Consider the following 27,220-nt stretch of genomic DNA (forward strand, 5'->3'; position numbering starts at 1 on the left):
TATATCCTTATGCTATCTTGCTATATCCATCTATATACTATACAAGAACCACTCCCGTTCTTTTTTTAAAGTGACCTTTTCATTGTGTAAAGTGATCGTTGAGTGTGAGCGTGTGCAGCATGTGTGTGTGTGTATGTTCATGCTAAAGTGACTGTTTGTGTGTGAGCGTATACAGTATGTGTGTTTGTGTGTGTGCTCATGTGTGCTTGTGTGTGGCGAGTTCAGTGTTCAAGACTCTGATGGCATGGGGGAAGAAGCTGAGCCGAAGTCTCTCTGTCCTAGTTACTGGTGTGCGCAGGTGTTTGCCTGACCGCAGCAGCTTGAACAGGCTGTTGTTGGGGTGGTGAGAGTCTTTCATTATTCTGCAGGCTCTGGATTTGCACCTCTTGTTATATAAGACCTGCAGGGGTGGTAGTACAGCTCAATACACACAATTGTTAAGGGGATGCAGACCAGAGAAAGACTTTCGTCTTGTTTACATCAGGGTCCCCCATTTTCAATGCATCATAACATATATGACATACATGACATACAGATAGACAGTACTGCTACATCTTGTTTAAGAAGCACAGTGAAGTTACCGGTTGTTATTTGATTGATTGATTGATTGATTGATTGATTGATTGATTGATTGATTGATTGAAATTGTATTAAGAGATTGCAGAATGGGTACAATACAGTACAGCTCAATACACACAATTGTTGTATTTGTATTTGTATTTTGTATTTATTTATTAACACAGTTAAAAAAAAGTAAAAACAATACATAATAAGTTATAGGAATTAGATCATGCCTAGGGGGGTCTAACGACCCTCCGCTGCGAGTCGGGCCTAACAACCACCCCTAGGCATGATCTAATTCCTATAACACACTCCTGCGCATGATGTATGGTATATAGTAAGTATAAGTATATATTACTCTGTATGATAGCATGTACAATAATGCTGTATGTACCATACCATATATATATATATTCTTACTGAATATATCCACATACCTATATCTATAGATACTATATCTATATCTGTACATATCCCTTACCTAATCTTACTAGTTAAACTGCCGGCCAGTATGACTTACTACCATAGTGTCTTTAAACCTGTATCACTGTACATATTAATACTGTATTATTGTACTATTGCCCTTTACTGTTACATTTGCATTCTGGTTGGATGCCAAACCTCTTTTTGTTGTACTGTACTTGTGCTGTATAATGACAATACATTTTTAATCTGAATCTAAATCTACAAAAAGACTGTTAGGGGAAGTCAGATCGACCACGGCATAAACCCCACGGACACCTCGACAGATGACCTTCACAGCGTCATCCTTCCAATCTGCTGCTCCCAGCAGTTAGAACGAGATGCAAAAGACTTTGAAAATGAACAAATGTATCCCCCCTCACTACTTTTAAGGACTCTATTGCAGAGTTGTTTACACACACCTGCAACTGTGACCCAGCCTTTTAACTGTAATTAGTTTGTTCTGATTCATGTATTACATACCTTGTAATGTTACCCTTCGAGAGGTCCATTTGTCCTCTCGCCAGGCCTTCATTGTAAATAAGAACTTGTTCTTAATTGATCTACCTGGTTAAATAAAGGTAAATAAATAAATAAATAAATAAATAAATAAATAAATAAATAAATAAATAAATAAATAAATAAATAAATAAATAAATAAATAAATAAATAAATAAATAAATAAATAAATAAATAAATAAATAAATAAATAAATAAATAAATAAATAAATAAATAAATAAATAAATAAATAAATAAATGTATAAATAAATACAATTAATTATGTCACTATGAATGCTTCGCATCCACAGTCTAACACTGTGTGTCCTTGAGGACATTATAATTGTTTATCAACCCCATAACTAACAAATAACACAGCCATAGTTCTAATATCTTATGGATGGATTTTTTTTATAAAAAGAAATATAAAACAATGTATGTAGGCTGTTTGACTGAAGTGCTCAACTTTGGTATGTATTAATAAGTAACAGTTATATAAGACGGCTAATTCCCATAATGACTCACTGGACCTTGGTCCTATCGTCTAGCAGCGTTCACTGAGCCTGCCCTGCAGCTTGCAAAGCATCATGGGAAACACACAAGACATATTTTCTGCAAATCAAGGGGAGGTCTAATTAGTGGCATAGAGGCAGATCTGTTGTTTAACTGTCTGAACAAAGTCCAATTCCACTTCCAAACTCAAAACAAACGCTGGCATAGAAGACACCAACAACAGAGAAGACGTGAGGTAATTACCTGAGCTAAATGTCCTTGTTCTGAGGGACAAAAAGACAGCAAAGGAGAACGGAGAGTACACAGAACACAAATCAATTAACAACAAGGCAGCCCTGCTGTGACCTTGGTTTCTTCCAGAGAAAAATATGGATTCAGGGGATTTATTTCCATTAAGTACCCGAGAATAGCACTAACTGATCTATTGCAGATTGTCGCTCAGGCCACACGGCTTATAGCCTCACAGTATAAGGGGGAGAATTGGTGTGTGGAGTAAGTGTAACACTTTTTTTTAAGTCAATAAATACAGCCACGGGTGCTCAAGTGAGGGGGACATCTTGAGACCACAGAGTCTCAAGCAAAGTCACGGAGAACAAAAACAAAGGCAGCTGAGGGATCCTTCATCCTTCGTCCTTCATCCTACGTCCGCTTGATCTGCCGGGACCACAGATGGCCGTGAAGCCTCAGCTTTGTGCTGTTCTATCTCTCTCTCTCTCTCTGAGCCTCTTCTCCCCTGCTCGTCACGAGACTCGCCCTTCAAAGACACCCCTGAGGCCATAAGGCGAGTTGTTGTCTACCGCGTGCGTGGGACCGAGTCACAGAGTGCAAGGACCCACATTCGTCAAAAGGATGCCGTTCATTCATCTGACGGGGACAGAATGGGGACACGTTACGATTGAGTCTTACAGATGTCGGATGTCCTGCTTTCTATAGTGAGTCACTGCTGCACCACAGCTTGACAAGAGAAATTATTTATTTAGAGTTGTTTGGAAAATGTAAACACTATTCTCTTTTCAGCTGTCGGGGGGGGGGGGGGGGAGCCAGGTCATCTGAGACACATGCTAGGTTTTATGCTACAGGATGTTTTTACTACTTTAGAAAAAGAATATAAGCTAAATATTTCTCTCACAACACTAATGGTTGCGGAAAAGATGTTTGATGCAGGATTTCTCAGAAAATAGTGTTATGGCATGCGACTGTCGGGAGAATAGGCCTTAAAACATAAGAGACGGCAAAATCTTAGCACACAGTGCATTTGCATTCGCACACTCACAGCTCAGTGAAACGATAAGGCAGCAGTTCCCTGTAAGACAAGGCATTGCTATTCTTTCATCTACCATACTTTCATGGTGCTGTAACGACACAATGATTCAACATCTCCAATGATATCACTGGTGGCCAGTGCCACATTCAAATAAATGTACTCTCAATAACTGCACAACTAAAATTAACCCTCTAAAGCCTACATAGCCTACACTGAACATAGTGTTATATTTTTGCCAATACTAAGCTTATTCTTTGAGTCTATATCAAGTGTTGTTATACCTTTTATGATTCAGGGGAACGGTACACTTTATTTATGGCGCAGTGTACTTGACTTGTAAAGTCACCATCATACATTATCTTTGTGTGAGCAGAATACACATTTTCTTTTTGAAAACAAAAAAACACCCAGTGAAAATTGCACCCTTACTTACAATTCATTATGAATTGAAAATGGGGGACCCTGATGTAAACAAGACGAAAGTCTTTCTCTGGTCTGCATCCCCTTAACAATTGTGTGTATTGAGCCGTACTGTATTGTACCCATTCTGCAATCTGTTACAATTTTCATTCAATCAATCACCTGTGCAGTGATTGATTGAATGAAAATTTTATTAACAGAAGGGGATGCACACCAGAGAAAGACTTTCGTCTTGTTTACATCAGGGTCCCCCATTTTCAATTCATAATGAATTGTAAGTAAGGGTGCAATTAGCACCGTACAATCCATTCTTTGTGAATCCCGCCCCTTTTGTTTTGTTGAATAACTCCTTAGTTTACCTGGGAATTATTGTTTTTTCAACATGGAAAGTTCTAAGTAGGTGTTTTGAACCTCCATGTGAAATTTGGTGCAAATTAATAAACCTTTTCATCAGTGAGTGACAGACATTTTGGACATGGTTCGGGGGCGTTTTTTAGCAGACAATGTGAAAATATATACATTTTGGTACCTTCATTTTATGGACCAATATCTACCTGCACACACGCACGCACGCACGCACGCACGCACGCACGCACGCACGCACGCCACACACACACACACACACACACACACACACACACACACACACACACACACACACACACACACACACACACACACACACACACACACACACACACACACACACACACACACACACACACACACACACACACACACACACACACACACACACACACACACACACACACACACACACACACACACACACACACACACACACACACACACACACACACACACACACACACACACACACACACACACACACACACACACACACACACACAAAAAGGCCAAGCTCCATCATATAGAGTAGCTCTCCTCCTTTTCTGTTGTGGGCTCCTAACAATATACCTCCCTGCATCGTATCCAAATAGTTACACATCATCAACAGGAAGCTGCACAATAAATGATATCGTTTTCAGATCAATTGATACAAGAGTAGGCTACTTCAAACCATAGGTTCAAATTGTCATCATCACTGTCCCAGCATTCTTTCATTTATATGATCTGGATCGTCCTCAACCTCCATGTTGAACATTACACCTATTTTCATTTATTTATGCCATTTTATTATAAAACCAGGGGGAAGCTCCTCTCTCTATCCTCTGTTATGCGTGAGCAGTGCGTGTCTGTCTGTCCTCCCAGCCCACTAACTCCTATGTTAGAATGCTTTTTATCGATTATAGCTCTGCTTTTAATACGCTTATTCCATCTAATCTGATCCACAAAGTCAGTGTCTGGGTCTATGTGACGCTGTCTGTGAATGGATCTTTAGCTTTTTAATTTTGAGACCTCAAAGAGTCCGGATTGGAAACAATATGTCTAATGAAATTGTTTTAAGTACTGGTTCTCCACAAGGCTATATTCTTAGCCTGTTCTTTCTCTGCACTCATGACTGTACTGCTTCCTATGATAACAATCTGATGATAAAGTATGCTGGTGATGATACTATACTGTCATTGGGCGTATAAACTCAAATGATGAGTCACTTTACAGATCAGAGGTGCAGAACCTAGTTAGGTGGAGTGAGACCAATAACCTCACCCTGAATGCTTCCAAAATGAAGGAGCTAGTCATTGATTTTAGATGTAGCAAGGTATCCCATCTCCCCATTACCATAAATGGCTCAGCGGTGGAGATGGTGAGCCGTTTTAAATGTATTGGGGTCACTATTTAAAATGACCTGAGCTGGCACTCCAATACCGGCACCATTGTTAAAAAGTCCAGACGACGTCTTAGGAAACTGAAAGAGTTCACTAATAACAGGGGGATTCTACATAACATCTATCGCTGTGTGATTGAGAGCATTCTTTCTTACTTCCTCCTGTACTGTATGGTTTGGTAACATAACATTACAGATCAGGAGAAGAAATCTCTGAACAGAATTGTGCGTCTCGCACGCAAGACAATCAGGGTTAGTCTGCCAGCTCTAGAAGAGATCTATGGTGCCAGGCTGCTTTCCCGTGCCTCTGGCATTATCAACGACCCCTCTGGTCACCCAGCCGCAGGCCTCTTTTCCCCTTCCCCTCGGGCAGACGCTACCGCTCTATCACATGCTCTACCTCTCGGTTTACTAAGAGTTTCTTCCCCAGTGCTGTGTGCAGCTTGAATAACTCAAAGACCAAATGCTAGATTTGTATGTTATTTAATTTATTAATTTTTTTTTATTTGGTGTGTTTACTAGTCAGGTTGTGGAAGTGCTGTTTTGTGTGTCTGTGCAATATGCACTTTGGTTATATATACTTTTACTGTAAATTGTGCCTCTATGCATTATGCACTTTACTATGATATGCACTTTAGGGGATATTGATCTTAACCTTAGCATTTGTCCATTTATACTGTCTGGGCTTTTCTTGTCTGTGTTTCTTTGTACTGTTTCTGCTCTGTTCCTGTATTGCTCTGTACCTGTATTCCAATGTGGATTCGTCCATACATGGCAAATACATCTCTGACTCTGACGTGACCATTTCTAGAATTTCCATTGGCGATATGCTATTTAGACAGAGAGAGGAGAATTTCCCGATTCGGATACAATTTAAAACAATTATTTATCATAAACGGTTCCAAATATATTTAATGTTTTGAAAAACATGTCTAGTGTCACATGGGCGCGGCACTCTTCAGGGGGTTAATGTATGCAAAATTGTGTAGTGCTTCTGAATGTGTATGAGATAATGTGCAAAATAAATCAGCATTGTTGAGGCCTAGTGGCCCTTAAAATGTACTAACATATAATCAATCACTGATAATCACAAGAACACACACACAAAAACATACACACACATTGACACACACACACACACACACACACACACACACACACACACACACACACACACACACACACAAACAAAATACTGTACACTTACCATCATGAGTTCCCTCTGAAAGGACTTCCTCTCCTTGTTCTCCGTGTTTGTACACTCCTCCTTGAGTTTCTCCAGAACCGACGCCACCCTCTCCGGCTCGTTGTCCAGCTCGGTCCGACAAAAATAATTGAGTGGCAAATTCCCGTAACCTAGGGCGTCTGCGAAAGCTCGCCAGTTCCCCACGTTCTCCATCAGAACAGTCCTCACAGAGGCATAGATGTAAGTGAGAAATTTGCAAGGCTTCAGGACCTGCTCCAGCAGCATGGTGGTGGTCAGATCCGGCCCACACCAATATATGGGCTTGACCTTCCCCAAAACTAGAACATTCTTGGCATGAACAAGGCCCGTCTTTCCCTGATAGTATCCAATGTACCACTCTTTGGTCCACAATTGCCCTCGCAGTTTAATTTTCTCTTCGCTCAGCAAAGCAATTATGTCTCCCTTCTTGTATTCCAACAAGTACGTGCTCTTGTGTTGCCTGATCACCGTTTTGATCAACTTGCCGAACTTTAGATTGGTGATGCACCGGTCCTGAAACTGTGGGTATTTGGAGGTAATGGCCAGAGGCGAGAGAACAATCTTATCCACCTCCTTCTTTTTGAGGAACCTCCTTTGTCCTGTTATCCGTGATCCACTCTTCGGAGGCGGTTGCGGCGTTTGAACGCAGAACTGCGCAAGTATACAGTCGAGGGCGTCTTTGACTTGAACCCTGAGAGTGAAATCTGAGATGGCATCTGGGTTGTGCGACGTGATCATGTACAAGAGCCTACTGACCTTACCGAGTTTGACCTGGAAGCCCCGGATAACTCTGGCTCCCTCGTTGGCCTTCACGTCGTAGTTGGACATGTTGGAGTACAAGCCCACCTGGAGGTCCTGCGGGTAGCCGAGCACAAACTGGTGCTTTCCCCACAACTGCAGGGCCACCGGCGGGGTGGAGCTTGCCTGCCGACCCACCTCGTTCACCAGCAGCGTCTTGGGGGCGCAGTCATGCCCAAACATTGCGATGACCGTCTTGAACGACGGGTGGATGTGCTTAGGTCCGTAAACTCCCAAGGTCACGTTCTTCTGAACGTGGTCCCACACAGTGGTGTTGTGGCTGATATACTGTGCCTGTACAACGACCGCCACATACATGCAAGGCTCCAGATTATCCAGCTGTACCTGGACCACATCTTTGTAAATGTAGGCATTGGGGACGGGCGTGTAGGGACCTTCCTTGCAGTCACTCCGAACACAAAGCACGCCGGCGACATGACTGCTCTCCCTCTTCACAGTCACAGAGACCTTCATCTCCAGTGTGATGAAGGACTTGGTCTCCATATTGCTGAGTTTGATCTCCACCACGGGGCTAACAGTAGAGCAGTGGTCATTGTTGAGTTCCAAAGGAGGGTCCAGCAAAGCTTTCATGGAAATCTGCTGGGTGTCTCCATTAGCCACGTGGCCCTCTGGGATGTGGACACTGATGTGGGTGTCCGGAAGCTGGACAGCGCCTCCATTGCTGTCCAGCTTACATACAATGTTGGTCTCCACTGGCTGCGTCTGGCCCCAACCAGGGCTTTGTCCCAGGGAGTCCAGGTCATGGCAAGACCTGGCCAACTTACGGTGGTTCAACCACGCAGTCCTGAAGTCTTCCCTGCTCTGGAACTGCTCCGGAGAAGGAGCCTTAAGGCCAGTGAAAAATCCAGATGAGGGCAAGGTGGGGTTGGACTGAGCCTGCAGGATGGAAAGTTCTGAAAGACTGTAGGAGCGTTTACTCCTAAGAAATGGGTTATCCCTGTGGAGGGTCTGTAAAATGTCTAGGTTTGGGCTGGAGGGGGACATCGCATCGAAAACACTGCAGCTGCCGACCCTGTTGTTGATGATTGTACTAGAGTTGGAGTTAGGGCCGGAGGAGGGGGATCCCAGTGCGTCAAAGACAAGAAGGTCTGTCGAGTTCCTTACACCACTTCCCTTACAGTTCTGGTCCAGTGGACCACAACCATTGACAAAGGGGTTCAAGGAGAAGGGGTTGTTGTGGTACGGTAAAGTGGGTGTAAGGGACAGCCCTGTCCATTCCCCCAGGACGCCATATTCTTTGGCCCCCTCGTCATTACACTCAGACCCCAGATTGTCAATCATCCCGCTGTCGCTGAGCGAAGAGTTCCTGAAGTTGACTGGTTGAACATAGGCCGAGGGGATGTAGCCCATCTCTGTGTTGTTGTGGGCGTACCACCACTCCCCGCCTGAGGTGTCCAGCACGTAGAGGCGGTCGCCTTTAGAGAACTTCAGGGTGGTGAAGCTGCTGGGACAGTAATCTTTTATGGCAACCACTTCCTGTGCGGCTCCATAGGAGGTGGTGGTGTCCAGCCTTAAGGCACTGGGAGAAGGCACTGGAAGAACACAAGAGGTATGTTTTAGCAAACAAATCAAAGGGAACATAATGTATCTTTTCAACTATTTTATATGTCTTTCTTGAATCTGTGGAACATGTTTGTTAAAATGTTTTTTTTTGCTAAGAAGGTCAGTAAGGGTACAGATAGATATAGTATCTACAGATATATACAAATTATTAAATGCAGCAGGTATGTACAGAAATACGTGTATATTATATATATATGGTAAGAATCAACATATATAGATATACGGTATATACAGCATTCTTGTGCATGCTATCATACAGAGTTATATGGGTTATATGCAAGTAAAATAAATTATTATATTATATATATATTATTATAGAAGGATTATATGCAGGTATGTACATACAGATATACATGGTAAGAATATATATGTAATACAGTATATACAGCATTATTGTACATGCTATCATTCATAACAAGTATGTTATTTTCCCCCAGCGCCTAAATAACATGTCAGACTAAAATCCATACAAAGACTAAGCAAAACCCATTTAACATGACATGTCCCCTTTAAAGAGTTTTTTTTACATAATTTCCAAAAGGGGATTTGCAACAGATAAAAAGGCTCTGCTTTGCAAGACGGCAATGTTTTTTTTCCGGTAGGGACAATTCGTGGTTATGTGGCTTTGTTTGGTAGATACATGTCCCTATATAAATACGATAATGCAAAATGCTGCGACACGACGTAAGTGTGAACACATCACACCTGTCCTATCCGCCCTTCACTAGTTCACTGGCTTCCGGTCCAGTCCTAAATGGCCTTGCCCCTCCCTACCTCACAGATCTCCTACATGTCCACATCCCGTCCAGAGCTCTGAGGTCCTCAAACCAAATGCTCCTGGATGTCCTCAGAGCAAGGCTAAAAACCAGAGGCGATCGAGCCTTTTCTGTGGCTGCCCCGCGCCTCTGGAACAGCTTACCTGTAAATATTAGGTCTGCCCAGTCACTTGCCACTTTTAAATCACTGCTAAAACACATAGTTTCAGCCTGGCTTTTTAAATCCCTTGAGTTATCTGCTTAGTTTTAATGCAATTTATGTTTTAAATTGCTTGACATGGTTTTTAATTATAGTACCTTGATTTTTATGCAAACTGTTCAGCACTTTGTCAACTGCTGTTGTTTAAAATGTGCTATACAAATAAAATGTACTTGACTTGACTTGACTTGATAAAACTACACCTATGACGTGAGGAGTTCAAAATGCAACGTGCACAGAGCATCGCCGGCTGTAACGTAGATGCCTTCTAGCCACGGTTGAGCCACATCACCCTCCAGTCTCAGTAACACCTACAATAGGCTACATTCAATTTCACACTGTAGGCAAAAGGGCCAGAATCATATGTGTATCCTTCTCATATGTGACTCAGATCTGTTTCTTTTCGTGACAGTGTGAACAGCACAAATCACATGGGATCTTTTCAATTCTGATTTAGACCACTTTCATATGTGGTCCTAAATCAGATCAGACTTTTTTAAATGCGACCTCAGTCTGAATATCAGAATTCATGCAACTTTTATGTCACTCTGGAAACTGTGACTTTAGCGTCCTCCATGTTTACGACCATCTTCGCTATTGTTCATTTTGCGCATGTGGATCAGTTCAAATTTTTTTATAAAATAAATAAATAAAACAGGTAAACCAGAATATACTACATGTCAACCTCTCTTCTCTGGGTGTAGTACAGTAGGAACCTCAGTCAACCTTGTCATTGGCGTGAAACTTCCTCATGGAACCAATCTGTCATTCCCCATTTCCTTCCTGGTTTTAAACCCATGTGTCGGTCCATGATGTCATAACCACCCTATAGGAAGGCTCGAAGCTCAGATCACATCAAACTATTTAAAAAAGAAAATGACAATAAAATGGAAAATAAGATAGAAAATAATAAGATGAAAATAAAAATAATACAGTGCCTTTATAGCCCTATACGCTCTATACAAGCCCACTTTCTATCGAACTGTTCACCTTGCAACCTGATCAGATGAGTCATCCTCTCCATGTCCTGAATTTCTTTAACTTTGTTTAGCCAGGTTATGTGTTGGGGGACTGGGCTTCAACCAATTAATTGTAATCATTTTCTTGGCAGCAGTTAACAGTATTTGAAGAAGATACACACTTTTCCTTCCCTCAATGCCCTCCGGTATGACTCCGAGGATGGCAGTTTTGAAATCTTGTGGGATGTCCATGTCGAATACTTTTTTTACATCCCTGAATACATCATCCCAGAAGTGACATAATTTTGGGCATGTCCAGAAAATGTGTGTATGGTTACCTATTTGTTCACCACATCCCCTCCAGCATTCGCTTGTGGGAGTCTTGAGAATAAGGGGGTCTTGAAAAACCTACTAATGACTTAGAATTAGAATTAGAATTAGTCACCTTATGTGCTTCAGTACAAACATTGAACCACTCCTCTTGTGAGATCTCCTGTTGGAGCTCAGCCTCCCACTTCAACTTTGTTGGGGTTCGTTGGGGTTCATTGATATTAGGTTTTGATATAATTTAGAAATATCTTTTTGTATTGAAGCATCATAGCATAGGATATTAGCTGAGATACCTTTCTAGTATCTGTATCATGCAACACTAGTAAAGACATTTATTTTGACATTCTGAATTAAGAATTAAATTAATTAATTTAAGATTAATTGCTTGTATTAATTGATGAAAAAGTTGCCATGTGCAGTAATATAGATTATAAAATTGAGGATGTAATATATTATTGAGCTGCATCGAGATGCATCGAGATGCATCGTAGAATCGAATCGTGAGGCCAGTGAAGATTCACAGCTCTAGTTCACACTGGAATCTGCTATTGGCCAATTTTTTTAATAATGTGAACAGCCAAACTAAATAATCAGATCTGAGCCTTAAATCTGAATGAAGCATTAAGGCTTACAGTGTGAACGTAGCCCTAGTGTCTCAATAGTCTGAGCGTGAACCACACATATTTGAGCGTTTCATTGCATAATTGTGTATCAAGCAGCTAAAAGCCACCAACAAACAAAATGATGACGTAAGTACTGTCACATCGCCTGGGAAGCTGCTAGGTAGCTGTGCTACCGTTAGTTGCCGGTGCTGTACTGATGTTCGTGTTGCCAAAAGACAAGTGTTGTAACTAAAATATTCAAACTCAAACGGAATCAAAGTACTCTTGAAGTTCTTTTGAAGAAAACACCTGAGACAGCCCGGACTGGCTGAATCTCTGCTTCGCTAATGCTCTTTTTCATGCCATATATGGGGCTCCTTCTGGAAAAATACCAACCTACCTACTGGTTAAACAAAGATCCAATCATAATCATGTTGCTATAGGTGTCATGTGTGTGTCTCTGGACATGTTTTATGGAGTTGGCTCCAATCCGTTGAAGACCCCACTCCCGGTACACCCTGATACGGCATCTTAAAGGTTCATTGCAATCAAAATGACATGAAAACTCAGGCTAAGCCTCCATGTACTGTATATGTTCAGTCATAGAATGAATTGAACCTATCAGACATAGACTAAATTGGACCTATCTCTTACATTAGTTAGAATGAACCACAACAACGGGACAGTAATAGCTAGAAGGCATCCACATTACAGCCAGCCGTGTTGCATTGTGGGACTCCTCACATGGACGTCACGGAAGCACTTATGGAACTCTGGCGTTCCGAAATCCTATTTTAGCCCTGTGTGTCGGTGCGCCCGCCAGCATTCGGCACCAGTGCATGCCTGGTCTTAGAGCACAGCTGTGACTGAAACAGAACACTGACCTTTGACATCTGTGAGACTGGCCTCAGAGACCCCTTCACCCAGGTCAACGAGCGTTCCCTCTGACCTGCAGCGCGGGAGAACCGGGTTGTTGTTGGTCACTCTGATGATTCTATGGGCAGCCATGGCCTGTGCTTGTTACGGTGGTGTTGAGTCATTGGCGGTTTTCCATCAGATCTGGACATGAGAGACAAAACAGAGATGATAATGTAGTCTATTCAACAGGAACACGTCAACGCATTATAGGAAACGCGCTTACCATCAGTGTCGGACAAGAAGATAGATACCAATTTCCTCGCTGCGCGTTCAGTAGAAAGCTATCCGGCTGCAATCTAGCCTAGTTTAGCACTAATGAATAATGAACCAATGAATTGTACCTAAATGTCATATAAGTGAATTGTATAGAAACAACTCACCAAAATGTACTATTGCACAACTGATTATTATTATATTAAAAAATTATTCCACCTTGGCTTTTACTGAAATGACACTGCACGCTGTGTATGATCGGGAAGGAGGACCCTGCTGTGTGCTTACTGCCCTTGCCTTGTGTGAGAACCCACTCTGTGTATGACCCCTGCCTGTCTGACTACCCTCAATCACGCATGTCAAGCTGTCTCCGCCAGTCCATGCAACCGGCCATCAACCGTGGACATGGACTGTTGCTAGCAGCTGCAGAACTATGAGGGATGTCTGACTACTAAGTGTGTGTCTGACTCTTAACCACCAAAACCTGCACGGACTACAACATAATGACGTATGTCATGCCAGTTAGGGTACAGATCCTTTTGTGTTTATTATACTGTTTACAATGTTTATTTTTCTCATATTTCTATATTCAGATCAAATTTTATTGTCCATATTTATGTCTTTCTTCTATTACCCTGCCCATACCTGTACCCTCCCCCATGCTGCTATGATGCCCGAATTTCCCCCAAGGGGATCAATAAAGAAATATCTTATAATTTGTTTTCAAATGTATTAAGTCTACAATAACGTGCTCCATGCTGGTTTTCAACCAAATAGAGTTAACCCTTTGTCGTGTGGCAGTGAAAGGGTTATCCTTCTGTAGTGTCGCAGTGAAAGGGTTAACCCGTTGGTAGAGTGGCAGTGAAAGGGTTGATGACATTTCTTGAATGCTTTTGAAGAATAAAATGTCACACGCAGAGAGTCACAATAATGACTCCTGATTGCAGACACTGTCCGGAGGCTGATTTAAATACTGCAAACCTGTGATTGGAAGGATGGAATGAGTGCCAGTCAAGACCAAAATGAACTTATAATGAAGTAAAGAAAGATCATCTGAAACTGCTTGTAAAAAGTTTACAGATTTCTTATTTTGACGTTATACCTGTAAATCTAGCCGCTCAAACCAATTCCAATTTTGACATTAATTATATAACACATTGGTAAAATACCTATATAAACATAGGACATAATCAACCCACGCACAACATGCACCCGTTAATTAAAATGCAATTGTCCACTATTTCTTTTGGCTGAGCAATAAGCCCGGGGAATAAAGTGTTTACATTACGCAGCAGTAAGGGTAAGCTAAACGAATGCAGAGAAGACACTGTGCCAGCCAATTATGGAGGGCAGGGCCAGCCGTCTGGCTTGAGAATTGATCCACCAACTGGAGGTGTCGATAGAGACTTGTTATTTTCTAAACAACGATGGAGGTTTGGGATGCACACACAATGTGGTTTCACATACAGTAGTCTCCAGATTGAAATGCATATGTTGATGTAATAATAACACTTCAAGGGAAGAACTCACACGAGTCCTTAAAGGAACACGCCAACATTTTGGGAAATTAGCTTATCGTCTTCTCCAGAGAGAGACAATAAGATAGATACCAGTTTCCTCTCGTTCAGGAGAAAGCGATCTGGCTGCACGTTAGCCTAGCTTAGCACAATGAATGGAAGCGGACAGTGCCGGTTAGCCTTCGGGAGAGGTGTTAGTTGGACAATGCCTATAGGCTAACCGGCACTGTCCGCTTCCATTCATGGAGAAGACTGTAAGCAAATGTCCCAAAATGTTGGCATGTTCCTTTAATCAGCTATATGCTAAATATGACAGGACGGCTGTTTCCACTGCAAACCGCTGGTGGTCGTTGGTACAAAGAACACCCAGTGGTAGAATTACCAAAATGGTGGAAGAAGACACCGTTCATCTTTCTGCACTAAAAAAGACGTGTTTGGAACTGTAGACTACTGTAAGTCTCCAGGCAACGTCCAACAGCCTGTCCGTGTGGCCTATAGTCACATGACTGAACCAGAATGTCCCTATAGTCACATGACTGAACCAGAATGTCCCTATAGTCACATGACTGAACCAGAATGTCCCTATAGTCACATGACTAAACCAGAATGTCCCTGAAGCCTCCTTATAGTCACATGACTCAACCAGAAGTCTCCCTATAGTCACATGACTCAACCAGAATGTCCGCGTGATTTGTTTTCGTAGCCGCAGTTTAGGAAGACGCTCTCTGATTGGCTAGCCCGCGTACAGCGAAGACCCTCTCTGATTGGTTTAGCTCCGAAGGGCTCTTCCGCCTTGTACATATATATCCTCTGCTTCGAACTGGTTATGCTTAGGCCCTCTTTCGAAGTGGGTTATGCTTGGGCCAAAGCATAACTACTTCGAAGCAGAGAATATATATGTACAAGGCGGACATTTCTATCCCAGAGCCCTTCGGAGCTAAACCAATCAGAGAGGGTCTTCGCTGTACGCGGGCTAGCCAATCAGAGAGCGTCTTCTCAAACTGCGGCTACGAAAAAAAATCACGCAGAATGTCCCTGAAGTCTCCCTAAAATATGTATTTTGAGTTTTGCCTCCAAGCATTGACGAGAAATGGGGCAAAACATTTTCACTTTAGTACATTTTGTAAATTAAATGAGACAGGGGGTAAAATTTACAATATAATTAATCTGTGCAACAAGAGGTTGCCATGCAAATGTACAATGTGTTCAAGACAATGTTGCCCAAAAGGTTGCCCAGTGTGTTGCCACCAAAAGGTCCAATAACTAAGAGACCTCATGCTACAACCAGTGCAGAGATGACTGAGATGCAATGCCATGCTACTACAACTCCATCCAAGATGAGATTCTACATACGTTGTAGAAGTACCCTTGAGCAAGGCACCTTACTCAATTCACTGGATGGTAAATGCATTTATATAGAGCATTTATATTTCATCCAAAGTGCTTTACACCTTACTGTATGTCTCACATTCACCCATTCGCTCACACATTCACACACAGATGGCGGAAGCGACCATGCAAGGTGCCAACCTGCTCATCGCAGTTGGGGGTTAAATGTCTTGATCAAGGTCACTTCAACACACTGCTGGGAGGAATGGGAATCGAACCGTCAACCTTCCGATTAGCCTACCAGCCGACCACTCTACCTCCTGAGCCACTGTCGCCACTGTGCATGCATATGTGTAGAGCCTGTGATGTACTTGGTAGTGTAATATAATATTGTATTGGTAATATAAGGTCAAGGTCAAGTTTATTAGCATGTCCCAAACTGGACAATTCATGTTACAGCAGATAATAAGAACAAAACAAAAAAACACAGTAGACATACATAAACAAGAAGAACATAGACAGACATGTACATGGTCACAAGATCAGATAATGATAACAGTTAAAGTAATCAACTACAACCATCCCGCCACCCACCGCAAAGCTACCTCCTCCTGCTTCCTTTATTGATGGCAGGTGAATGGAGGTAGGTATAAATGAGAATTCATACCTATTGTTTTTAACTGCAGGGGTCTCTAAACGTTGGCCGGAAGGCAATAATTGATATTCCGGATTTTTGGGGGTGAGAGCTGTCTGCTCTAATAGATGACGCTTTCTTGAGCGCACCTGCTCATCATATATATTATGACCCAGACAGCTAAATTGTACCCCCACAATCTTGCTAGGCCCCCATCACAGCCCCGTTAAGGGCATTCTTTTGTCTAACGCCAAGGTTTCCATACCAACAAATGGCAGCAAAGGAAACAACAGACTCTATGAAAGCCCTGTGGAACAAAATCATCAATGATAAATAATTATAATATTTCTTTGAAGTAACACTGTCGGCACAGACATATTATCTCATGAGAGAGACACTGTGCATGAAGAACACCGTGAGACGCTGTGCATAAAGAACACTGTGAGAAGCTGTGCATAAAGAACACCGTGAGACGCTGTGCATAAAGAACACTGTGAGAAGCTGTGCATAAAGAACACTGTGAGAAGCTGTGCATAAAGAACACTGAGAGAAGCTGTGCATAAAGAACACTGTGAGAAGCTGTGCATAAAGAACACTGTGAGAAGCTGTGCATAAAGAACACTGTGAGAAGCTGTGCATAAAGAACACTGAGAGAAGCTGTGCATAAAGAACACTGAGACGCTGTGCATAAAGAACACTGTGAGAAGCTGTGCATAAAGAACACTGAGAGAAGCTGTGCATAAAGAACACTGTGAGAAGCTGTGCATAAAGAACACTGTGAGAAGCTGTGCATAAAGAACACTGTGAGAAGCTGTGCATAAAGAACACTGTGAGAAGCTGTGCATAAAGAACACTGTGAGAAGCTGTGCATAAAGAACACTGAGAGAAGCTGTGCATAAAGAACACTGAGAGAAGCTGTGCATAAAGAACACTGAGAGAAGCTGTGCATAAAGAACACTGAGAGAAGCTGTGCATAAAGAACACTGTGAGAAGCTGTGCATAAAGAACACTGTGAGAAGCTGTGCATAAAGAACACTGTGAGAAGCTGTGCATAAAGAACACTGTGAGAAGCTGTGCATAAAGAACACTGAGACGCTGTGCATAAAGAACACTGAGAGAAGCTGTGCATAAAGAACACTGTGAGAAGCTGTGCATAAAGAACACTGAGAGAAGCTGTGCATAAAGAACACTGTGAGAAGCTGTGCATAAAGAACACTGTGAGAAGCTGTGCATAAAGAACACTGTGAGAAGCTGTGCATAAAGAACACTGTGAGAAGCTGTGCATAAAGAACACTGTTCTTCCCTTCAACTAGGGATGTTCGATATTGGCTTTTTTACCGATATCCGATATACCGATATTGTCCAGCTCTTAATTTCCGATATCAACCGATACCGATATATGCGGGGGTCCCCCCCCCCCCAAAAACACAACATTATGCATACTTTTCACAATAAATAAAATAAGCATTTGTTCTTATTTACTTGCCTGGGTAAATAAAGGTTAAATAAATGTAAAAAAGAAAAATTAAATGTTTTTTTTCTTTTTTTTTGAGAACCGATACCGATAATTTCCGATATTACATTTTAATGCCAATATCGGCCGATAATATCGGTAGGCCGATAATATCAGACATCCCTACCTTCAACATACACAAAAGCCTTTTTCAGATAGGTCCATCTAGCACTGAGCGGGTGTACCGGTGTTGTAACAAAATCAATATCAATAATAAATAATACCTGATTACACTTTGAGACTGAAAAGAATATTTAAAATATACTGCAATAAAAAAAGTTATTATCACGATTATCATTTGAAATGTTTTGCCTGATCAAGTTCAAGTTCAAGTTTTGTTTTATTTGTCACATAAGGTGTACATCATAGTGAAATGCTTGGTGCTGTATGAGCCTCCTAAGGTTGTGCTTCATACAGTAAAAAGGTTAAAAGTAAAAGAGTAAAGACCAACACTATACAAAATATACAATATACAAACTAAAATGTACAAAATGCAAAAAAAACTAAATGAGGTAGAAGAGGTAGTGTAAATTTGTAGGAATAAATAGATACAAATATGGTGTAATGTTTAAAAAGTGTTTCATTGAGTGTTATATACGGATTTCGGGAGGAAGCCTGCACTATGACATGCGCCCCTTATTTTCCTCATACCCGGGCCTGCCCCCTATTCCCACGGTTCCACCTATCCAGCCCAACCAAACCAATCCATTCGAAAGAAACGACTGTCTGTTGTGAGACTCTGGTAGCGCTTGCCTGACCGAAGCAGTGCAAAGAGGCAGTTGTTTGGGTAGCTAGAGTCTTTGACTATTCTCTTAGCCTTGGTGCTGCAACGCCTGGTGTAAATGTCCTGTGGAGAGTGGGAAGCCCACCTTAGATGGGTGCGTTCGGCTGATCGAGCCCCTCTCTGCAGTCTGCTGCGGTCGTGTGCGGTGCTATTCCCAAACCAGGAGGTGATGTTACCGGTCAGGATGCTCTCTATTGTGCCTGAGTAGAAGATCAACATACACAGCAATAATATCTGTGTATGCAATGCAAACGTTCCAGTGCTGTTATAATATATAATGTCAACACACACAGAATACGTCGCCGATCAGATTGCTTGATAAAGAAGTACACTGCTGTCTTATACAATTTTATTACAAAAATACTATTTCCCGGTTTCACTACCACACTACAGAAGGTTAACCCCGTTCACTACCACACTACAGAAGGTTAACCCCGTTCACTACCACACTACAGAAGGTTAACCCGTTCACTACCACACTACAGAAGGTTAACCCCGTTCACTACCACACTACAGAAGGTTAACCCGTTCACTACCACACTACAGAAGGTTAACCCTGTTCACTACCACACTACAGAAGGTTAACCCGTTCACTACCACACTACAGAAGGTTAACCCGTTCACTACCACACTACAGAAGGTTAACCCTTTCACTACCACACTACAGAAGGTTAACCCGTTCACTACCACACTACAGAAGGTTAACCCTTTCACTACCACACTACAGACGGGTTAACCCTTTCGCTACCACACTACAGAATGTTAACCCTTTCACTACCACACTACATACGGGTTAACCCTTTCGCTACCACACTACAGACGGTTAACCCTTTCACTACCACACTACAGACGGTTAACCCTTTCACTACCACACTACAGAATGTTAACCCTTTCACTACCACACTACATACGGGTTAACCCTTTCACTACCACACTACAGACGGTTAACCCTTTCACTACCACACTACAGACGGTTAACCATTTCACTATCACATTACAGAAGGTTCACCCGTTCACTACCACTACAGAAGGTTAACCCTTTCATTACCACACTACATAAGGTTAACCCATTCACTACCACACTACAGAAGGTTAACCCTTTCACTACCACACTACAGAAGGTTAACCCTTTTACTACCACACTACAGAAGGTTAACCCTTTTAATACCACACTACAGAATGTTAACCCTTTCGCTACCACACTACAGAAGGTTAACCCTTTCACTACCACACTACAGACGGGTTAACCCTTTCGCTACCACACTACAGACGGTTAACCCTTTCACTACCACACTACAGAATGTTAACCCTTTCACTACCACACTACATACGGGTTAACCCTTTCGCTACCACACTACAGACGGTTAACCCTTTCACTACCACACTACAGACGGTTAACCCTTTCACTATCACATAACAGAAGGTTCACCCGTTCACTACCACTACAGAAGGTTAACCCTTTCATTACCACACTACATAAGGTTAACCCGTTCACTACCACACTACAGAAGGTTAACCCTTTCACTACCACACTAGACGGGTTAACCCTTTCGCTACCACACTACAGACGGTTAACCCGTTCACTACCACACTACAGACGGTTAACCCTTTCACTACCATACTACAGAAGGTTAACACTTTCACTACCACACTATAGAAGGTTAACCCTTTCACTACCACACTACAGACGGTTAACCCTTTCACTACCACACTGCAGACGGTTAACCGTTCACTACCACACTACAGGTTAACCCCTTCACTACCACAATACAGACGGTTAACCCGTTCACTGCCACACTAGTTTCAAGTTTCTTTAATAGTTGTCATACAGAAGTACAGAATACTTTTGTACAAAATGCTTCTTACTGTTGCGCTCCAGAGACTGTGCATGACAAGATAAGTATGAAATAAAAACATAGTAAAAATTAGAAGTAAAAAAAGAGGTCACAGTGTTCAGTTTTGACATATGTACAATGTTCGTAGACGTAGTTACCATACAATATACAATACTGTGCAGTGTACTAATATACAATACAATATAGTGCAAGGCATAAATGGACGAGGTGCAGTTTAGGTACAATTCACAGTAGGTGTACGAGTTGTAGTGCAAATCCTTTATCAATAAATATAAAGTGTAAGTGTGTTTGTGTGATCTAAAGTGTGGAGAGTGGGTGCTGCAGTGTGTTGTTTGTTTGAGTGAGTGTGTGCGTGTGGGTGTGTGTGCTGTGTGCATTTGATGGTTGTTGCATAGTGATTATTGTTCGTTTAGCGATTATTTTCGTTTAGCAGCCTGATGGCCTGGGGATAGAAGCTCCTTCTGAGTCTTTCTGTGCTCGCCATAAGACTCCGGTATCGCTTGCCTGACGGCAGCAGTTCAAAGAGGCAGTTGTTCGGGTGGCTCGAGTCCTTAATAATTCTCTTAGCCTTCCCCTTGCACCGCTTGTTGTAAATGTTCTGGAGGGTGGGAAGCCCCCCTCTAATTGTGCGTTCGGCTGAACGTGTCACTCTTTGTAGTCTGCTACGGTCTTGTGCAGTGCTATTCCCAAACCAGGAGGTGATGTTGCCGGTCAGGATGCTCTCTATTGTACATGAGTAGAAGTTCCTAAGGATCTCCTGACTGACTTGGAACTTCCTTAGGCGCCTGAGGAAGTAGAGGCGTTGTCGTGCCTTCTTCACAACACTGTCAATGTGTGTGGTCCATGTCAAGTCCTCGGATATGTGGGCTCCGAGGTACTTGAAACTGTTCACTCTCTCAACTGGTGCCCCGTCGATGCTGAGGGGGCTGTAGTCCTTGACCCCCGACCTCCTGAAGTCCACAATCATCTCTTTTGTTTTGCTGACGTTCAGGGAGAGGCAGTTCTCCTGACACCACTGTGACAGGTTCTCTACCTCTTCCAGGTAGGCCCTTTCGTCGTTGGCAGAGATCAGGCCCACCACTACTGTGTCATCAGCAAATTTGATGATGGTGTTGTTGTTCCGCTGTGCTACGCAGTCATGTGTGTACAGGGAGTAGAGGAGGGGGCTCAGAACACAGCCCTGGGGGGCCCCTATGTTGAGCGTGATGGATGAGGAGGTGCAGTTGCCGGCTCTTACCACCTGGGGTCTGCCCGTCAGGAAGTCCAGGACCCACTGGCACAGGTCATAGTTCAAGCCCAGGTCCCTGAGCTTGGCTATGAGTTTGGAGGGGACTATGGTATTGAATGCTGAGCTGTAGTCGATGAACAGCATTCTCACATAGTTCCCCTGCCTCTTGTCCAGATGTGATGCTGCTGTGTGCAGCACATGGGCTATGGCGTCCTCCGTGGACCTGTTGGGGCGATATGCAAATTGCAGAGGGTCCAGGTTGATGGGGAGGGAGGAACAGATGTAGCCCTTCACTATCTTCTCAAAGCACTTCATGGCTATGGAGGTGAGGGCTACAGGGCGGTAGTCGTTGAGGCAAGCGGGCGTAGATTTGGTTAACCCTTTCACTACCATACTACAGAAGGTTAACCCGTTCACTACCACAATACAGACGGTTAACCCTTTCACTACCACATTACAGACGGTTAAACCTTTCACGACCACACTACAGACGGTTAACCGACTATTGTGCCGCATGCCGCGTTGTTCTAATTTTGTCTTGTGTCAGTAGATTACTGCTGCCATGATCACCCGAGAGTCGAGACGCTGGCAATGACACCCCTTTATTAATGCGCTTATTTACCATCAGATCTCTCAAGACGTAAAGAGCGTGGCTTTAACCTCTTAAGCCCTATGCAGTGCACCCTTCCTTCATGGCGGTGCGCTCTGCCCCTCCCACCCCCAAACAAAACAGTAGTTTCAGCTCATGTTGAGAGGGAGGAGGGAGCCACGGCCCGTCCCTCCTCTCTGGGCGTTGGTGGGGCATCAGTGCAGTGAAACATTGAAGTGACTACCGTACATCAGTGCACTAGCAGCTCCCGTGTTCAGTAGGGTTGGGCACCGAAAATCGGTTCTAATAGGAACCGGTTCCTAACTTCCGGATCTGGAACCGGAAGTAACATATTTGCATTTCGATTATAATTTTTTTGTTAATTAATACCCTAGTTACAGTACAGCAACCAAATTAAACTGTATCAAGTCAACTGAAAATGTGAATAGTATGAAAATAAAAATTCTCCTGCGAAATAAGCTGCGACCTGCACCTCAAAGAATCGGAATCGAGAATCGAACATGAATCGATATGGAGAATCGGAATCGGAACCGGAATCGTTCAAATCCAAACGATGCCCAACCCTAGTGTTCAGACAGAGTGGAGTCGTTCTGTTCGCCCGTCCAGGAGGAGCGCGCCGCTCATCGATAAATGGCCTGACTCCCTGTTGACGGGGAGCGCTCAGAGGGGCAGTCGATGGAAGTGCCCGATCGATGGAAGCCGGTGGACAAAAGGGGGGGAAAAGACTGTCGCCCGCTTTGATAAAATCACCCAGGCTGTCTCTCGCAGGGGGGCCCAAAGTGACTAAACGCTGCGGGAGGTGAGAAAGACTTCTCCGAGATGAGACATGTAGATTGATTGATTGATTGATTGAAAAGTTTATTAACAGATTGCAGAATGGGTACAGTACAGTACATCTCAATACATACAATTGTTAAGGGGATGCAGACCAGAGAAAGACTTTCGTCTTGTTTACACCAGGGTCCCCCATTTTCAATTCATCATAACATATATGACATACATGACATACAGATAGACAGTACTGCTACATCTATACATTTATGACATATCAGATTTGCAAAAACAGTACTGTTTGTGATACAAAAGTGTCCAGAAAAGGAGTGTATATACATTTGGCGTAGAAACTGTACATTGGAGGAGGTTGGTGGGGTGGGGTTGGGTGAGGGCTGTACATTGGAGGTGGGGGGGGGGGGGGGTTGGGTAGGGGACACACACACATTTTACACTGTACATTGGAATATTGACAAAGCCTTACTTGGTAATTTACTGTACAACTAGGTTAGGACATTTGTAGGGGCCAGTTTCGAATTGCAGTCTCACGTAGGTGTTTTTTGAGAGTGTTTTTGAAGGTGGGTAGTGATTCACATTCCTTTACAGCTTTAGGCAGGGCGTTCCACATTGATGTGGCATAATTGCGAAACGTGTTTAGTCCCTTGTTTGAGCCGAATCTGGGTTTTACATGATTTGTGGAGCTCCCTCTGGTGTTGTGATCGTGGTATTCACTGACCTTTGGGAAGTATTTTGACATGTACATGGGTACCTTGGTCGCGTAGTGTATCTTGTAGACCAGGCCCATTGCAAATTGCTGTACTCTGTCGTCTACTCTAAGCCATCCTAGGTTGTCAAAGTGGGCAGGGGTGAGGTGGGTTCTAGGAGTCAGGTCAAGTAGTAGTCTGACTAGCTTGTTTTGAGATGTTTGTAATTTGTTTTTTAGTGCCTTTGAGGTGCTTTGGTACCATGAGGTGCAAGCATAGTCGTAGTACCCTTGAATGAGTGCTCCTGCTAGAGTCTTCAGGGTATTCTTGTTTACCAGAGAGGAGATCCGGTACAAGAATCGCGTTCGTTGGTTGACTTTTTTTATTACATTGGATGCCATTTTGTCACAGGAAAGATTAGCCTCTAGGATGGAACCCAGGTAGGTAATTTCATCCTTCCTTGTGATAATATTGTCACCCACTGTAACCGAGAAGCCGTCGGTCTTGCTGAGTTTGTTATTTGAACCGAAGAGAATGGACTCTGTTTTGCCCATGTGTAATGATAGTTTGTTGTCGGCGAGCCATATGCAGATTTTGCCTAGTTCCGAGCTGAGGGCTTTTTCAACCTGTAACTTGTTCTTGTCAGAGACCAGCAGGGCTGAGTCGTCCGCAAACAGGAACAAGTTGCAGTCACAAGCTGACGACATGTCATTTGCATAAATTAGGAATAGTAGCGGTCCTAGTATGCTTCCTTGTGGAACACCACAGCTCACTGTGAGGGGGGGGGATAGGGTACCGTTTACTTCCACCATCTGTTCCCTCCCCTCCAGGTAGGATTGTATCCAGCTCACTGATAAACTATCAAAACCAATTGCTTTTAGCTTGTCAATCAGAATGGTGTGATTGACAGTGTCGAAGGCCTTTTGTAGGTCCAGCATGACCATGCCGCAGTATTTGCCCGCGTCCACCTCTTGTTTGATGTGGTCGTTCAAGTAGAGAAGGCATGTGTCAGTGGAGTGGGATGTTCTGAAGCCAGATTGGAATTCGTAGATTAGATTTTTTTCCGCGAGGTACTTTTCGATCTGTTCGTATACTATTTTTTCCATGACTTTCGAGATGGATGTAAGGATAGAAACAGGGCGGTAGTTACCCGGGTCTAATTTGCTGCCCTTTTTGTGCAGGGGTGTTACTCTCGCAATTTTGAAGTCCTTGGGGACGTGTCCCTGTTTTATGGAGAGGTTTATTATGTGTGTGATGACTGGGGTGATGGCTGCTGCTGAGTCTCTGAGGAATTTGGAGGGGATGTTGTCATGGCCAGTGGCCTTGTTTGGTTGGAGGGCGCTCAGTTTTTTGAGTACCTCATCTGTAGTTACTATTTCCAGTTTGAAGTCGTCTTTGTGGACGCCTAGGTTCATGTAGTATGCTACTATGTGTTCTACCCCATACTGCCCTGAGTGGGAGGGTAGTTTGTTTACCAGTGTTGTGGCTATGTTTGTGAAGAAAGTGTTTAAGTAATTGGCTACATCCAGCTTGTCTGTGATGAGCGTGTTGTCCGTCTTTATGTTTATGTTTGAGAACCTGGTTTTGAGTTTTTTACTGCAGCCTAGTTGATTGTTGAGTAATTTCCAAGATCCCCAACTCTGTAATAAACATGATACACTACAGGGGGCTCCGCAGGGGGGCTCGGTTCAGCGTGTGTGTCCCCGCAATGGTCCAGACAGAGGCCCTGTTAACCCTTGTGGAGTGTTCTGGTCTGTGGGACTCGTTTTTAAAATAAAAGAGAAATGATACAATGAATTCGTTTTTTTTTAAACATTTTTACATGAGACTCATTGTCATAAGCCATGACCTGGTTTAAAGGAGCACTTCACCCAAAAAAAACAATGCTGCTTTATTTTGCATATAATCTCACACACATCCAAAGACTCTAAAACAGTTTTGCACACATGTATTTATTTTGACAGTAATTGAGAGCAAATGAGTTTGAATATGGGCATTGTGATGTCATCGGGGACATTGAATCCTTGTTGTGTTAATTACGGCTCCATGAAATGATAAGGTAGCAATCCCTATAAAACAAGATATTGCTATGTTTTCATCTACATCATTTCATGGTTAATTTACACAACACAATGTCTCCGATGACATCACCGGTGGTCATATTCAAACTCATTTAATCTCAATAACTGTCAAACTAAATGAATGTTTACACTACTGTTTTAGAGTCGTCGGATGTGTGTGAGATTATGTGCAAAATAAATCAGGATTGTTTTTTTTGGGTGAAGTGCCCCTTTACCAGTGAGGGGAAAAACAGAGCTTATTGGCATTCAGGTACGTTATGGGGCTAATATCATCACTCAGCCTTGCACTGCTATTTTAATTCATAAGTGAGAAATAAATTAATCAGAAAGATTGCAAAAGCTCTCATTGAACACAGGGGGGAATGTGTGTATTAACCCTTTCACTACCACACTACAGAAGGGTAACCCTTCCACTACCACACTACAGACGGTTAACCCTTTCACTACCACACTAAAGAAAATGAACCCTTTCACTACCACACTAGACGGTTAACCCTTTCACTACCACACTACAGCCAGTTAAACCGACTATTGTGCCGCATGCCGTGTTGCTCTAATTTTGTCTTGTGCCGTAAATGCAAACAAAACAGTAGTTTCCGCTCGTGTTGAGAGGGAGGAGGGAGCCACGGCCCGTTCCTCCAGTTAGCGCTAACGTGAGCTAACAGCAAGAGAGGATGCATTACCAGAGACAAGGAGGGACCGAGACGCGGAGCTCCCTCGCTACATCCGTCACCAACTCTAAGAAAATAGGCAGACAAGGGATTCTATTAAATAAACTGAGTGATTTACGTAGAGACGTAAAATTTAGGCAAATTTAATTTGCCATGTTTAGGGTCTTATAAACATATTAACCTTTTAAACTCGGAATGGCATTCAGAGGAGGTTTTTAGGAAGTGACGTGATGTTCGTTATATTTTGGGTGCATAGTGATGACATATTTCTAAAATGTTTTGATGATTTACAAACAACAAAGGTAAGCTAGGCTAACAATTTGGCTAGTTTTTACATCAAATTGAGAAAATACTTTATTTACAATATTGAAATTGACTTTCCTGACATTAAGCAGCTGATTGCCATTTGCACTATAATGACGTGAATGACATGCGTTGAGTTCTCAGTG

The 27,220-nt window shown here is 42.9% G+C and overlaps 1 protein-coding gene across 1 annotated transcript in view; it reads right to left on the reverse strand.

Annotated features, from left to right (window-relative positions):
• Positions 1-12,950, reverse strand: part of LOC311236837 (SH3 domain-binding protein 4-A-like) — a gene marked incomplete at both ends in the record, with an annotated part of 45,473 nt that extends 32,523 nt beyond the window's left edge. Inside the window, 2 exons of the mRNA XM_084324620.1 lie at positions 6,677-9,045; positions 12,827-12,950. Of these exons, the coding sequence (XP_084180746.1) occupies positions 6,677-9,045; positions 12,827-12,950 (2,493 nt within the window). The remainder of the gene's footprint in view (positions 1-6,676; positions 9,046-12,826) is intronic.
• Positions 12,951-27,220: the final 14,270 nt, after the last annotated feature.

The sequence above is a fragment of the Notolepis coatsorum genome (assembly GCF_963971535.1).
Source record: "Notolepis coatsorum genome assembly, chromosome: 1".
Taxonomy (NCBI): Eukaryota; Metazoa; Chordata; class Actinopteri; order Aulopiformes; family Paralepididae; genus Notolepis; species Notolepis coatsorum.